Source organism: Lathyrus oleraceus, chromosome 3 (assembly GCF_024323335.1).
Source record: "Lathyrus oleraceus cultivar Zhongwan6 chromosome 3, CAAS_Psat_ZW6_1.0, whole genome shotgun sequence".
NCBI lineage: Eukaryota > Viridiplantae > Streptophyta > Magnoliopsida > Fabales > Fabaceae > Lathyrus > Lathyrus oleraceus.
In genome coordinates this window covers 318600457-318614902 of record NC_066581.1, presented here as the reverse complement: position 1 = coordinate 318614902, position 14446 = coordinate 318600457, and the positions used below count along the sequence as shown (strand labels likewise).

Genomic DNA, 14446 nt, shown 5'->3' with positions numbered 1-14446 from the left:
ATCACAGGCCATGTACTGTGTGAGATACTCTGGATACCGTGTGGGTTCATTTCATCAGTAGATAATGCCAAGCGAAGGTTTCTTGATTCTTCTCCAAATTCAGGATAATCATTATCAATTTTCAACCACTGTGGTGAATCTGCCGGATGTCGATACTTTCCATCTATAATTCTTTCATCTGCATGCCAGGTCAAGTGTCTTCAATCGGTTTCACTACGAAACATGCGTCTAAATCTCGGAATAACAGGAAAATACCACAAGACTTTTGCTGGAGACAACTTGTTCTTATATTGCGAGACACCGCATTTAGGACACTCATTTAACGATGCATACTCATTTCGAAACAAAACGCAATCGTTTGGACATGCATGTATCTTATCATAGCTCATGCCAATAGAGCACAACATCTTTTTGGTCTCATATGTTCGATTGGGAAGAACATTATCCTCAGGAAGCATATCTTTCAAAAGGGCTAATAACTCTGTGAAACTTTTATCCGACCATCCATTGCCCGCCTTTAAGTTGTACAACTTTAATACCGCAGACAATCTTGTGAATTTAGTGCAACCATCATACAAAGGTTTCTCTGCATCACTTACCAACCTCTCAAACATTTCAGGACAATCCTTAAGATCTCGATCACAATCGTATGTATCTGCGCCACTATAGTTTGAGGCATAGGTCGTACTATCCCCCGGTTCAACATTCTCGTTACTTTTCTCACCATGCAAATTCCAACATGTATAACTTCGATCAATTCCATGCCTCATTAGATGCGATGTCAACTGAACTGCGTCAACCCGTTTCCCATAACAACAACCCAAGCAAGGACATATCATTCTACTGGGGTCTTCGGCGTGCGTAATGGAAAACTTAACGAATTCTGATACCCCATTCTCGTACTCTCTCGACAATCGATTGGAAGACATCCATGTATTATCCATTACTAATTAGAATAAACAAAAAACAATTTCAGAAGAGAAACCAAAAATGGGATGAGACAAAACAATTTCGCTTTATTGAGTTAGTCTCTGTGCAGGGCATTCATGTCTCCATTTACTCTATCAAATAACATCCATACCTAAACTTCTTAAGTTACTAGCTACGCTATGTACGCTAAGTTACTAGAATCAAAGGTTTCTAATGTCTCTATAATGAAACCATAACCGAACCCTAACAACAGTCTTTGAATGTGATTCATAGCGATATCAAATTCAGCAATTTAAAAACCAACCTTCAATTGCCTAATAAACCCAAACTATTTAAATGACTATGAATATTGAAACTTTACAGGTCGAAACAAACGTAGCATAGACAACAATAACATGAAACTGAAATGGGGCAAAGCTAAAACAAAGCAATAGTGCAAGTAATAATGTATGCATCGTGTACCTTTGATTGGTAGAAGGAGGAAACGTCGTAGATCTAACAGAGGTGGAAGGAGAACGCCTTAGAACCCTAACGTGAAAAAGAACGAAAATAACAGAGAGTGAAATAACAAAACGCGCAGTATGTTATAATTTTAATGTTTACTAAAGGGGACCTTAGAGGGCGCTTGTGGAAAAAAAGCGCCCTCTAAAGGGGGCCTAAGAGGGCGCTTATGGAAGCGCTCTCTAAGGCTTTCCAGAAGCGCTTTATAAACTGGAAATGCACATGGACTTATAACAGCGCTTTATTAAAAGCGTCCTCTAAGGGTAACCTTAGAGGGCGCTTTCTAAAAAGCGCCATGTATTATTGTCCCTCTATCTCCTCCTTATTTTTTCGCTTCACCTTAGAGGGCGCTTTATTACAAAAGCACCCTCTAAAGTGTGCTGTCTATTGCTCCTTATTTTTTCGCTTCACTTTAGAGAGCGCTTTTGTAATAAAGCGCCCTCTAAGATGCGCTGTCTATTCCAGTTTTTGGCGTAGTGAAAAGCTGAATATATTGCAAATACCCAAGCATGCAAGGAAGCTATATGGATTCAAAGGTTATTGGAAGAGCTCGGACACAAACAACAAAAAATTACCGTGTATTGTGATAGTCAGAGTACCTTGCATATTGTGAAGTACATAGGAGTTCAATACCATTTCATTTGTGAAGTAGTAGAGGAGGGGAGTGTGGAAATGCAAAAGATTCACACTAAAGACAACATAACAAATGTTATGACAAAGTCGATCAACGTTGACAAATTTTACTAGTGCAAACCTCTTATGGCCTATCTAAAATGTAGCAACATGGAATTAGCACGAACGAGAAATTTTAGAAGCAAACAAAATGACTTTAAGTGAGAGATTGTGAAGACATAAAGACATATTTGATTTGTAGAAATAAAAGGACAATGTAATAGAAATCATTGGTTTCTAAGATGAAGAGAATATTACCTAGAATTCACTATAAATATATGTATCCAATTATAGTCCATGAGACTCCTATAAATAGAGAACTCATATTATAGTTTTATAATCATCCTATAATCATCCAAGAGATTGAATTAACATTGTTTCTTCTCATTCATACACTCTTATCTGATATTTTAGTTGTGTTAATATTATTTCATATTATTTTGATATCCAACAAGTACAAAAATAAAATTTTATTTATTTGTATTTAACACTCATTTATTAAAGATAATTAAATATTACTTTCGGTTAATGAATTGATTTTTGGTTTGTCTATTATTGTGTTTCAATGTAATATTGTTACTGTTTTAAAATAAATGATAATGATGGTACATTAAAATATTATGGAATAGGAGTTGATACATACTTGCGTGTAAAGAAGAGGTACCTAAAACAATACGAAAATTATGGAATAGGAGTCGATCCATACTTGCCAAAACAATAAAGATTGTGAATTGAGTTTGACTAATTGGACTATGAAAAATAAGTCTAACCTTAGATACCCTTTGGCCGCACACGACAGTGGGAGATTGAGTGAGAGATGAGATATTGAGGTTGGAAGAAAAAGTTATGGATTTTCAATATTTTATAATAGAAGGTTCATGGAGAGGTGAGAGATTGAAGTTAGATTCAAAGAGATAAGATATTTTAAAATTAATGACATACTAGTAGTTATTAAATTTGAAAAATCAACAATGAATTATTTAAAACCTTGTTCATCAAAACATGAGTCAATAACTTTCTTTTGAGGTCTTTTGTGGAAGGATGATCTGTCCTCAATGTTATGTGAATAAAGAAGTGCATAAAAGTATGGAGGACTTAATACCTACCGACATGAAAAATAGCTATTCATGGAGCCAAAGAAGTGAGGTCACCTTTTGTGTAATTTAGACACGATGCAAGCATGATAGATGTGGAAGTTTGGAACATTGCCACCACGCCTCATTTCATTATACAATTCCAAACCTCAATCAAAAACATGTATTAAAAAAAGATTTATGTCTCTCCTTTTTTACCTTTTACCTTTTCTTTATGTCCTTTTCCAGTGAGACATATGCTTGAAAAACAATCTACTACTTACCATAAATATCAACTCTCCAAGGAATAGAGAAGCACACATCCACATCATAGATTTCAAAAGAAACAATGGAGTCTCAACAATCCCATAACCATAACCAGCTTCATGTCATTTTTCTTCCATTTCCATCTCCTGGCCATATGATTCCCATGATTGACACAGCAAGGCTATTTGCCAAACATCGTGTTAATGTTACCATCATCGCCACACATGCCAATGCTTCAACCTTCCAAAAAACCATTGACAATGACTTCAATTCTGGATACTCCATCAAAACTAAGCTTATTCGCTTCCCTTCAGCGCAACTTGGTCTTCCTGATGGTGTTGAAAATCTCAAAGATGGAACTAACTCAGAAATTCTTGGTAAAATCAGCCATGGAATATCGATGCTCCAAGACCCGATTGAGGGTCTGTTTCAAGATCTTCAACCAGATTGTGTAGTCACTGATATGATGTATGCTTGGACTGCAGAAGCAGCTGCAAAACTAGGTGTTCCAAGGATTCACTATTACAGCTCAAGCTATTTCTCCAACTGTGCCTATCATTTTATCATGAAGTATAGACCTCATGATAATTTAGTTTCTGATACACACAAGTTTACAATTCCTGGTTTCCCTCATACCATTCAGATGACCCCTCTGCAGCTTCCTGATTGGTTAAGGGAGAAGAATCCCGCCACAGCCTATTTTGAACCAATGTTTAAATCTGAGGAAATAAGCTATGGAACACTATATAATAGTTTTCATGAACTTGAAAGTGATTATGAGAAGCTTAGTAAAACTACAATAGGGATCAAATCATGGAGTGTAGGACCCGTTTCTGCTTGGGCTAACAAAGATGATGAAAAAAAGGCTAATAGGGGACAAATTGAGGAGCTTGGAAAAGAATCTGCAGAGTTGTTAAACTGGCTTAACTCAAAGCAAAACGAGTCTGTACTTTATGTAAGTTTTGGGAGTCTTGCTATGCTAGCTCATGCTCAGCTTGTAGAAATTGCTCATGGACTTGAAAATTCAGGTCATAATTTTATCTGGGTTGTGAGGAAAAATAATAGAGATGAGGGTGAGAATAGTTTCCTACAAGATTTTGAGAAAAGGATGAAGGAAAGCAACAAGGGATATATCATATGGAACTGGGCACCACAGCTTCTGATATTGGATCACCCTGCAACAGGAGGGATTGTAACTCATTGTGGTTGGAACTCAATTCTTGAAAGCTTGAATTCTGGTTTGCCAATGATAACATGGCCAATGTTTGCTGAGCAGTTTTACAATGAGAAGTTGCTTGTTGATGTTTTGAAGATAGGGGTCCCAGTAGGAGCAAAAGAAAACAAGTCATGGAATAGCATTAGTGTAGAGGCAGTGGTGAAAAGGGAGGAAATAGTAAAGGCTGTGAAGATTTTGATGGGAAGTGGCCAAGAGAGCAAAGAAATGAGGATTAGAGCGAAAAAGCTTGGTGATGCTGCAAAGAGGAGTATAGAGGAGGGTGGAGACTCTTACAACAACTTGATTCAGTTGATTGATGAGCTGAAATCATTGAAAAAATCTAAAGCACTTGGTGAGAAAGCAGATTAGATAATTGAAATGAAGGAGTAGTCTTGGTGTGTTAGGATGTGTAGCTGATGAATGTTTAGAATAAGGTGAAACAAAACAACATCCAAGTCTTCTCTTTAGCTGTTTTTTGTTGTGATTTGGATTTCAATAAGATGAAACACTATCCAATCATTCTTGTGCACTGCAATGATGATAAAAGAAGTTAGCTTTTATTATGCAGTTTTCATATTAAGCCAAGAAAGATATCTATCCTTAATCATATCCATAGCTCATATATAGTTTCAGCTTGGTTAGTAGCAGTACAAGTCATCATACATACTTGAAATCAAAGCTTATGTTTTTTCTTACGACATTTCCATGAGATAAGTGAATCACTTAAAAAAAATGTTATAGTCAATAATGGATTTGCATGTGTTTAGACAACCGGAACAATGTGAGTTAACACTACAAGAAAAAATGTTGTTTTGTGATGGATAAAATCCCTAACTCCGAATGACATTTACGAAGGTTCAAGCAAATTCATATTTGTTTTAGAATTTCTGAGGGGATTAATCCTAACTAATATTTATATATTATATAAAAAAAATATTATAATTATATTATTATAATTATAATGATATAATTATAATAAATAAATATGTATTTTTAAATTTTGTGACATTTTTAAAATTTGTAAAATAAAATTAATAAATAAAATAATTTATGTGAAATAAAAATAAATTATATCCATATCCAACAAATTAAAAATAATTTATGACAAAGATGAAATAAAAAGAAATTTTAAAAATACATATTAAAAGTTTCATATTTCAACAAATTTAATCAACTTCTTTCTCATCCTTCTAATCTCCTCCTCCAAAACTCCGATTCATATGCGAGGTTATAAATTGTTCAAATCTCTATACGCGCTCATTTGCAACCCGCATTGCTTCCTCATACTCCGTTGTTTTTCTCCTCAATTCTTCCTCCATCTCTGTTTGTCTTCTTCTCATTTGTTCAATTTATGCATTTCTTGCTGCTGCTTTGCGTGCTGCCTCGGTCTATGCCAAGTTTCTCACAGTTTTTAGCATATCAGTGGTTAATATAAGTGGATGTGATGTTCCTTCTCCATCAGCAAGTCTTATTTTGAAACTCCTATCATGTCGCTTCATTGTTTTGGCATATCCTTAAGCACCATACACTCTCCCATTTTTCCTCTTTTCGCGAGCAACATCATACCAAGTTCGAAAATCCAGACAAGGACTAATAAGATATCCCGATGCCGATGGAGGTAACTCAAGATGCTCTGATATATTAAGGGCAAGTCTTCTATCATACTCCTTCTATAAAAATAAATAAATTAGATGTTATCATAATTTAAATATGGTATGTACATAAAAAAATGACTAAATATAAGAAAAACTTACTTGAGTGGTTTTTTAGCGTTCATCGACAAACTCTCCATTTTTCTTGATATGAGTCTCTAGATGGATCTCATTAAGAAGCGAATCTCTATCCAACTCATCACGCTAATTAGTTAAAAACATAAGTAAAAAAATAATTAGTTTTAATCTAAATTCTAAATGAAAATTTAAGTAAAACATAAATAAATTTACCATCCTTCGTGTAATTTCGGCAACATTAATATTGTCTGCTGCGTAGTTGCAGCCACCAACTTCAGAAGCTCTATTTTTTATTATTGTTTCAGATACTTGCTTAAAGGTATCTGAATTCCAATGGTCAATAAACTGATTAAATACATCTTTACCTATCCAACATGGACGTGTTCCTTTTCTTTCCAAATTAATTCTAACACGCCTAAGCATGTCGGATAACCAAACAACACATTTCGAGTCAAAATTTTCTCTTACTTGAACATTATTTGTAATATCCCAACAACATTTCTCATACATTGTTTTATGAATTCAAAAAATATTAAATAAAGTATAATCATGAATATCTCAATAAATATAATCGAAATTAAAATAATAATTACTTAAAGTCGACCTTATACCTGAAATAACTTAAGTCAATCTTCCTTCTCATCACCAGAAGTACTTCATAAGTCGGTCAAAACTTTTTATATTTTTCTTTAATAACTTATGTTATACACGATACTGCCTGATGTGACGGTACAAGGCTAAACAACAAAATTTTGAGTTAGTATTAAAAAAACAACTCAAGTTTTAAATTTTAAAAATAGTATATAAAACATAAACACTTATCTTCCTCCATCATAGTGAATGACAAATCTACCTTTGTATTTCCTAATTGCTTGTGGCAGTGCATTTCTCAAAATGCGCATCCTCCTTCGATCCTCATGAGCAATCTAAGGAGCACTGATATCTCCATGATCATGAGAACTGGTGTCTCCATGACCATGATAACTAGTATCATCCTCATCATCCTTCTCATCGTGCATAGAATGCATGGGTGAGGAATGTGGCATGCTAGATCCACCTGCCTCCATATATGGCATAAAAGGCTGCATAGAAGGCATGCTAGATCCACCTGCCTCCATATATGACATAGAAGGTTGCATGGAAGACATTAGAAAATATGTGAGATGTGGGGTGTTAGGATGCATAATAGGTGTATATCTAGGAGGACAAATAAAAGCCACCGCAAATAAGGGTGGGAATGAAGAAAAATAAGGAGTGAATAGTAATCCGGTGAAAGATCTAGATATGGGTAAAATAGAATGCATATGCGGTGGAGTAGGATGCGCAGACGGTAGAGTAGGATGCATATGCGAACGAGGCACCTGAGTCGAAAGTGGCATATGAATAAACATAGACGAATCACGAACCTCTTCTACAATGAATCTTGTGCGGCGAGTCTTACCCTTACCGTTTTTCAATCCACAACCTCTTTAAATCATCAATTAAAGATTGTAAATAAACATCTATTCCCGCCTTTGGACTCGACGATCCTGGAATGAGGCATGTAAAAAACATGTAAGTTTCATCATGCACATCTTAGGAGGGATATTGTACATGATAACAATAACTGGCCAACAAGAATATGCAATTACTGACGATTGGATATACAGAGCAAAACCATCTGAGCATAATCTGAGCCTGACATTTTTGGGTCCTGCTGCAAAATCTGGATGTACTTTATCAAAGTGTTTCCATGCCTCGTCATTAGATGAATGTCACATCATGCCTGAACTACTGGTATTTGTATGATGCCATGTCATCTGGCTTGCATTATGAATTGACGCAAACATTCTTTTTTATCTAGGTATTATGGATAGATAGAACATGGACTTCACTGCAAATCATTTTTGCTTTCGATCAATGCCTTTACTGCGAACTAAATACCTCAGACTCTAGAAAAACTTATATTCCTCCAGTCCCCCGTCATTTGTAGCAAAATCATTGTCATAAAATAACATGCAACCTCAAATACAACAATCAATCTTTTTTACTTCTAGTCCCAACTTCGACACCATCCTCTTCGCATCATAATAATTTGTAGGCATGTTTTCTTTCACAGGAGTCACATCCAACATCGTTTTTGCAAATAATTCCAAACACTGATCAGGAACATTCCAATTTGACTTTGCAGTCAAGAGCCTCACACACATGGATAGCCTGGAGTCAGAAGACCCCTCAAATAGTGGTATATTTATTTCTTTCAACAATTGATAAAACTTTTACGCTTTCTCGTTCGGGAGCTCATCTGCATCAAAATCTTGAGGTTCATCATAGATTCACCCCTAATGCATCACCGACCATATCATCAATGAGATTAAATTGTTCCTGATCTTGCGAATATGGTGTACTGCTTGATGCCTCTCTATTAATCTCAGGTCCAACATTTGTTTGACTGCTTGAAGCCTGTATATTCATCTCTGACAATATTTCTCGATTAGAATACCATATCCAATAATTTGTCATAAAACCATCTTTCTCCAAGTGACGTTTCACTACATTTGGGTCACTAATTATATTTCTACAACCACACTTTAAACACAAACACCTCACCCCTCCTTCGTTTCGACAACATTCTTGAGCAAACGCATATTTGAGAAACGCAACAACTCCTTCATCAAAATATGGTGTAAGTCCACGTCTTCCAAGATACACTCTATCATACATCCAACTACGATAGAACCGATAATATTTTATACTGCACATGTGCGATGTTGTTCATGTTAAAATTTAAATTTAAGAAAGAGGAATTGATCTATCGACAAACATATAACTGTATTATGTTTCTAACTAACATATCATATAACTAACATATATTCATAACTAAATTATATTGTTTACTAAATTTAATTATTATTCTAATTAAAGATATTCTTTTATACATATATATATATATATATATATATATATATATATATATATATATATATATATATATATATATATATATATATATATATATATATATATTACACTAAATAATATACATATATAAGCAACATATATATAATATTACACTAAATAATATAAGCAATATATATATATATATATATATATATATATATATATATATATATATATATATATATATATATATATATATAGAGAGAGAGAGAGAGAGAGAGAGAGAGAGAGAGAGAGAGAGAGAGAGAGAGAGAGAGAGAGAGAGAGAGAGAGAGAGAGAGAGAGAGAGAGAGAGAGAGAGAGAGAGAGAGAGAGAGAGAGAGAGAGAGAGAGAGAGAGAGAGAGAGAGAGAGAGAGAGAGAGAGAGAGAGAGAGAGAGAGATAGAGATAGATAGATAGATAGATAGACATAGATATAGATAGATATAGATATCTATCTATCTATCTATCTATCTATCTATCTATCTATCTATCTATCTATCTATCTATATATATATATATATATATATATATATATATATATATATATATATATATATATCATAATAACATCACACCAAATACAACACAGATCATTACCAAATACACCTAAAATTTTAAAAAATAAAAATATATGTGTACCTTGTATGAATAAATCAGAATCCTGCCCAATTTAATTTGAAACTCTCTATTGATAAAGTTTAACGAAATAATTTATACATGCAACACAGAAAATCAAAAAATACTAAATTAATCAGTGAATGTAAATTATAATAAATTTTTTATATTTATCTAATTTCAGAATGGTAGAATATTTAAAAGATGAAGAAATTCAATGTTTGAATTTACAAAAGTTGTTTTTGTTGTGAAAGAGAGAAGAAAATTGAGTTGTTTTTGGCTGTGAGAGAGAAGAAGAGTGGTTGAAAATAAAAAAAATGAGAGAGAAGAAGGAGTCTGGGAAAGAAGAAAGGGAATTATTGATTTATTGGTGACAAATGGCGAGGGGCATCCCCACACAACACCTAACAGTCATAAATTGCGAGGGGTAACCCCAAGCAAATTTAGGACGTATCCAGAGTGCACAGAATGTGCACAACATTGCGAGGGGCTACCCCACACGACCAAAGAGGATAACATTTGTGAGGGGCTTCCTCTCAGAATTCATAACATGTTAGCAGACTTTAACAGGTGTAATAAATGCAAGATTTGACTTAATCCTTACAATTGATGAGGGGTATCCCCTCCCTAACTGAACAAATATAATTGGTGAGGAGTATCCCCTCACAAATCACAATATTTTCCAGCCCCATTTTTGCGCTATTTTTTATTTGCGACGGTTGACCCCTAACAAAGTGCAATTTCAAAAATTTTAAAAAATTTCTTCCATGTTTGTGAGGGGTAACCCCATGGTTTTGTTTTATATAATTTTGTTTTTATATTTTGAGTGTTGCGAGGGGTTTAAGCCCAAGCAATATCGTATTTTTAGTGAGAGGTTTTACCCCTGACAAAATCCCCTAACTATATAAGGTTTTTCTTGTAGTGTAAAGAGATATTTAACAAGGATTTCTAATCAAGTGGTTTATCTGATGATGGAAGTTATCGCGAAGAGTTATCTCAAGATTCCTTAGAATAAGATTAAAGGTTCTAATTAAGTGTTAAAGTCAAAGATAATGTTGCAAGGAACCAAAAATTTCAGAGTTGTGAAAGAGAGGAAGTGTGAAAGCTTACCAAGTCAGTGTCAAATGATTAGTATTTGTAAGGGAATAAAACTAATTATGGATTCTACCAATTAAAATTACACACACACTTAAATCTATTGAAAATCCTCTCTTAATTTTATAAAATAACCTTAAAAATGTTTCAAAATCCTATTAAACTAATTAGGAACTATTTGATCAATTAGAAGTATATTTTAAAAAGAAATAATCTATTAGGCCTTTGGTGTGCCATAATGTTGGGGTTGGTTGAAAATCTACATGTTGAAGAAGTTTCACATCTCTTAGTTTTGTGAATGAAGAGATAGTCCAATGCTATATATATAATACAAGTTCTTTGAAGTCCCATATCGCTTAGTTTTGCGAAGGAATATGGAGTCCAAAACTATATATAAGATTCAAGTTCTTCATTCCAAGATGCACCAGTCAAATACACTTTAAGCTTATATTTTGACTTTATTTGTTCTCTTATACTCTTGTATTGAGATGTAGTTAAATATTTATTTTGGAGGATGTGGATGTACTGTGTTAATTGAGGGCATATTGTTTGTTATAATAATTTTCACATAGTGCTATTATCTGGTTTTCTATTGACAACGACCGTGGTTTTTTCTTCGATTTTGGAGTTTCCACGTTATGCTCTTGTGTTGTGATTGGTTCCTCTTTTTATCTATTCTTTGTTTATTTTTTTCAACACATAATTGATTATACACTTGTGATAATCAATTTTAAGCATTAAAAAATCCTTGAATTATTTCCATATTTTTGCCACTTTTTGTTCTACAAACATAAGCTTTCTTTCTCATTTCTAACACACCAGAAAACATATTTAAGATATATATATATATATATATATATATATATATATATATATATATATACATATATATATATATATATATATATATATATATATATATATAATTTAATTGATATACACTGTAACACTCATACATAATATATGTCTAGAATACATATTATACATAGTGTAAAACTGGTACTGAAATACATAAGCGCCTAGCAGCACAGTGTACATATACAATACATGCCCAAATAAATACAACACGGCACAAAATACACACAAAAGTGCCCAAAATAAAACTACTGATATATATCATTAGACAATGATCTCAAAACTATCTACACAGCGGAAAGAAAAGCTATCCAGTCATCAGGTAAGCAAGACATCACTCTATCTTGTTCTTACCCTTCACCTGCTCAGAACCACCTGAAAAATAATCAACAACACGGGGTGATATAATAATCTCAGTGGGTTCCCTATCTTATGGGTCCACTCGGCTCTACAGGGTTTTCTAATCAATATTCAACTCATATCCAACTCAAGTCAACAAGGGAATGAAGACTTGAGCGATGGGGAAACTAACTCGCAATGTATGACAACATACATCTGAGTTCTCATAACTCAACCACGATCATTATTCAGATCACGAAACATCAATTCCCGAACGGACTTACATCTAAGCCAGGCCCGGTTCATGCATGCTCGTATGATTCGACTTTCGCGGTGGATATCGGGTCCTCTATGAGGCTTAATCCCCAGTTCAAGCGCTCGTCGCCCGTCTGGGCCTCTAACCCACCTAGGGTATCTTTCACCATATGGGAATATAACCCACCTAGGTGTCCACCTTTCCCCCATGTCCGCCATGGTTGGGGCTCAAACCCAATTGAGGCTTGAATCATCGGTCTCACATCCCAATGCTTACTCATTTAAGCATCCCAAAAAGAGATGTGGACCTTCACAGAAAAGTACACATTCTGAATACATGATCGGTTTCACAAATCATCGGTTCCATGAACCATAACAAAATTCATCAATCACAGGTGACTTCATTCATCACAATACACAAGTAATAACATGGCATGTTCCATACAATGCGTCTCATTCTCAATCATGACAACAATTTGTCCATGGCCTCCACATAAGCGTCGTACGAATGAATACTATATTCTCGTATTATCTAGGTTGTAAACCTAACTCAAGACGTAATTTCAATCCTAGGTTAACTCACTAGATTCATCATGTAATTTTCACCATTAGTATGTATTTAACATAAGCATAGCATCACAATTGATTAATGGATAGAAGAATGCATTTATAAACACTTAAGAAATGGATTTTGAAGTTTTTAACTTAAGTCAATCGATTGGTTGGGGAAGCCCAATCATTTGGTTCCTCTCACATTTCTGTTTTTCAAAGTTTGCTAAGTGTCAATCGATTGGTCCTGCTAAAATTTTACATTGTTCATATACAACAAGTTTGTGCAATCGATTGTAATGTGGTGTTAATTGATTGGTCCTGTAAAAATCTCATTTTTTTCTGCAAAACAAAGGGCTGTCAATCGATTGATGACAGAGACTAATCGATTGGTCCACTCACATTTTCACATTTCACTTCACAAACACCATTTTCCTCTGTTATTTCATTTCTAACACACCATCCATTTCTTCTTCCAACAAAACTCATCATATAACATGCTCATATGCACATGTATAACAAGGATTTCAACATCATAAACACAACCATAACAAATCATGTAATCACAACAATCATGAAGAGCATATCAATCACATGTTCATAAAAACAACAACATCGAGAGAAATATTCATCACATAACATGGATTATTCATGATTTATCTATGATTCTACAACCCTAATCTTCTAGAAACCTAGGGTTTCTAACTAGAACCCGCCTCAAGAAATTGAAGAGGGGAAGTTGTTGAAGATGAGATGAGGATGAAGATGATGGTGTTGGTTCCAAGCTTTCCTTCTTCTTCTTCTTCTTCACCACTAGCTTGCTTTCTCTCCTTCACTTGAGCTTTCCTCTTTCTTTCTATTATTCCCTTTCTCACTACTTATCCTTTCTGATACATAGAAAATCAAATGGCATGTGGTAGGTAACTTATGGTAGTAACATGTGGTGATGAGTGATTCAAAGACCAAATGTAAGTGGCCAAGGGAATGCGTGGTTGGGAAGTGGTTACAGGTAGTAACAAATATCTCAAGTGACACCATACTTGTAATATTTGTTCTACCACAACTATTGACTCATTATTAGTGTTACCAAAATGTCCCAATTAATAAAAGGTCAGTTCCAATTAATATTAATTAAGTCAATCTGAACTCACTATTTGCTCTATTTATCTCAATCAGAAACTTTTAGAGCACATAGGAACTCAGTTGATCTCAATTAATAAGAATTTAGGCATTTAATGAAATACGGGGTATTACATACACTGACAGTGTAAAGATTTTTTACACTGTCAGTTAATCACAACCACTAATATATTTGAAAGGTTTAACTTTTATTTTAAACATTTAAAAAGTAATATAAACGGATGATTATGATGCATTGACAGTGTAAAACTTTTTACACTAACAGTGCATAACAATTATATATATAT

The 14446-nt window shown here is 34.1% G+C and overlaps 1 protein-coding gene across 1 annotated transcript; it reads left to right on the top strand.

Moving 5' to 3' along the window:
* Positions 1-3411: 3411 nt before the first annotated feature.
* LOC127127382 (soyasapogenol B glucuronide galactosyltransferase) lies at positions 3412-5178 on the top strand. The gene has a single exon (XM_051056555.1). It carries the CDS (start codon positions 3526-3528, stop codon positions 5026-5028), a length of 1503 nt encoding a protein of 500 aa, XP_050912512.1. The 5' UTR covers positions 3412-3525; the 3' UTR covers positions 5029-5178.
* The last annotated feature ends 9268 nt before the right edge of the window (positions 5179-14446 follow it).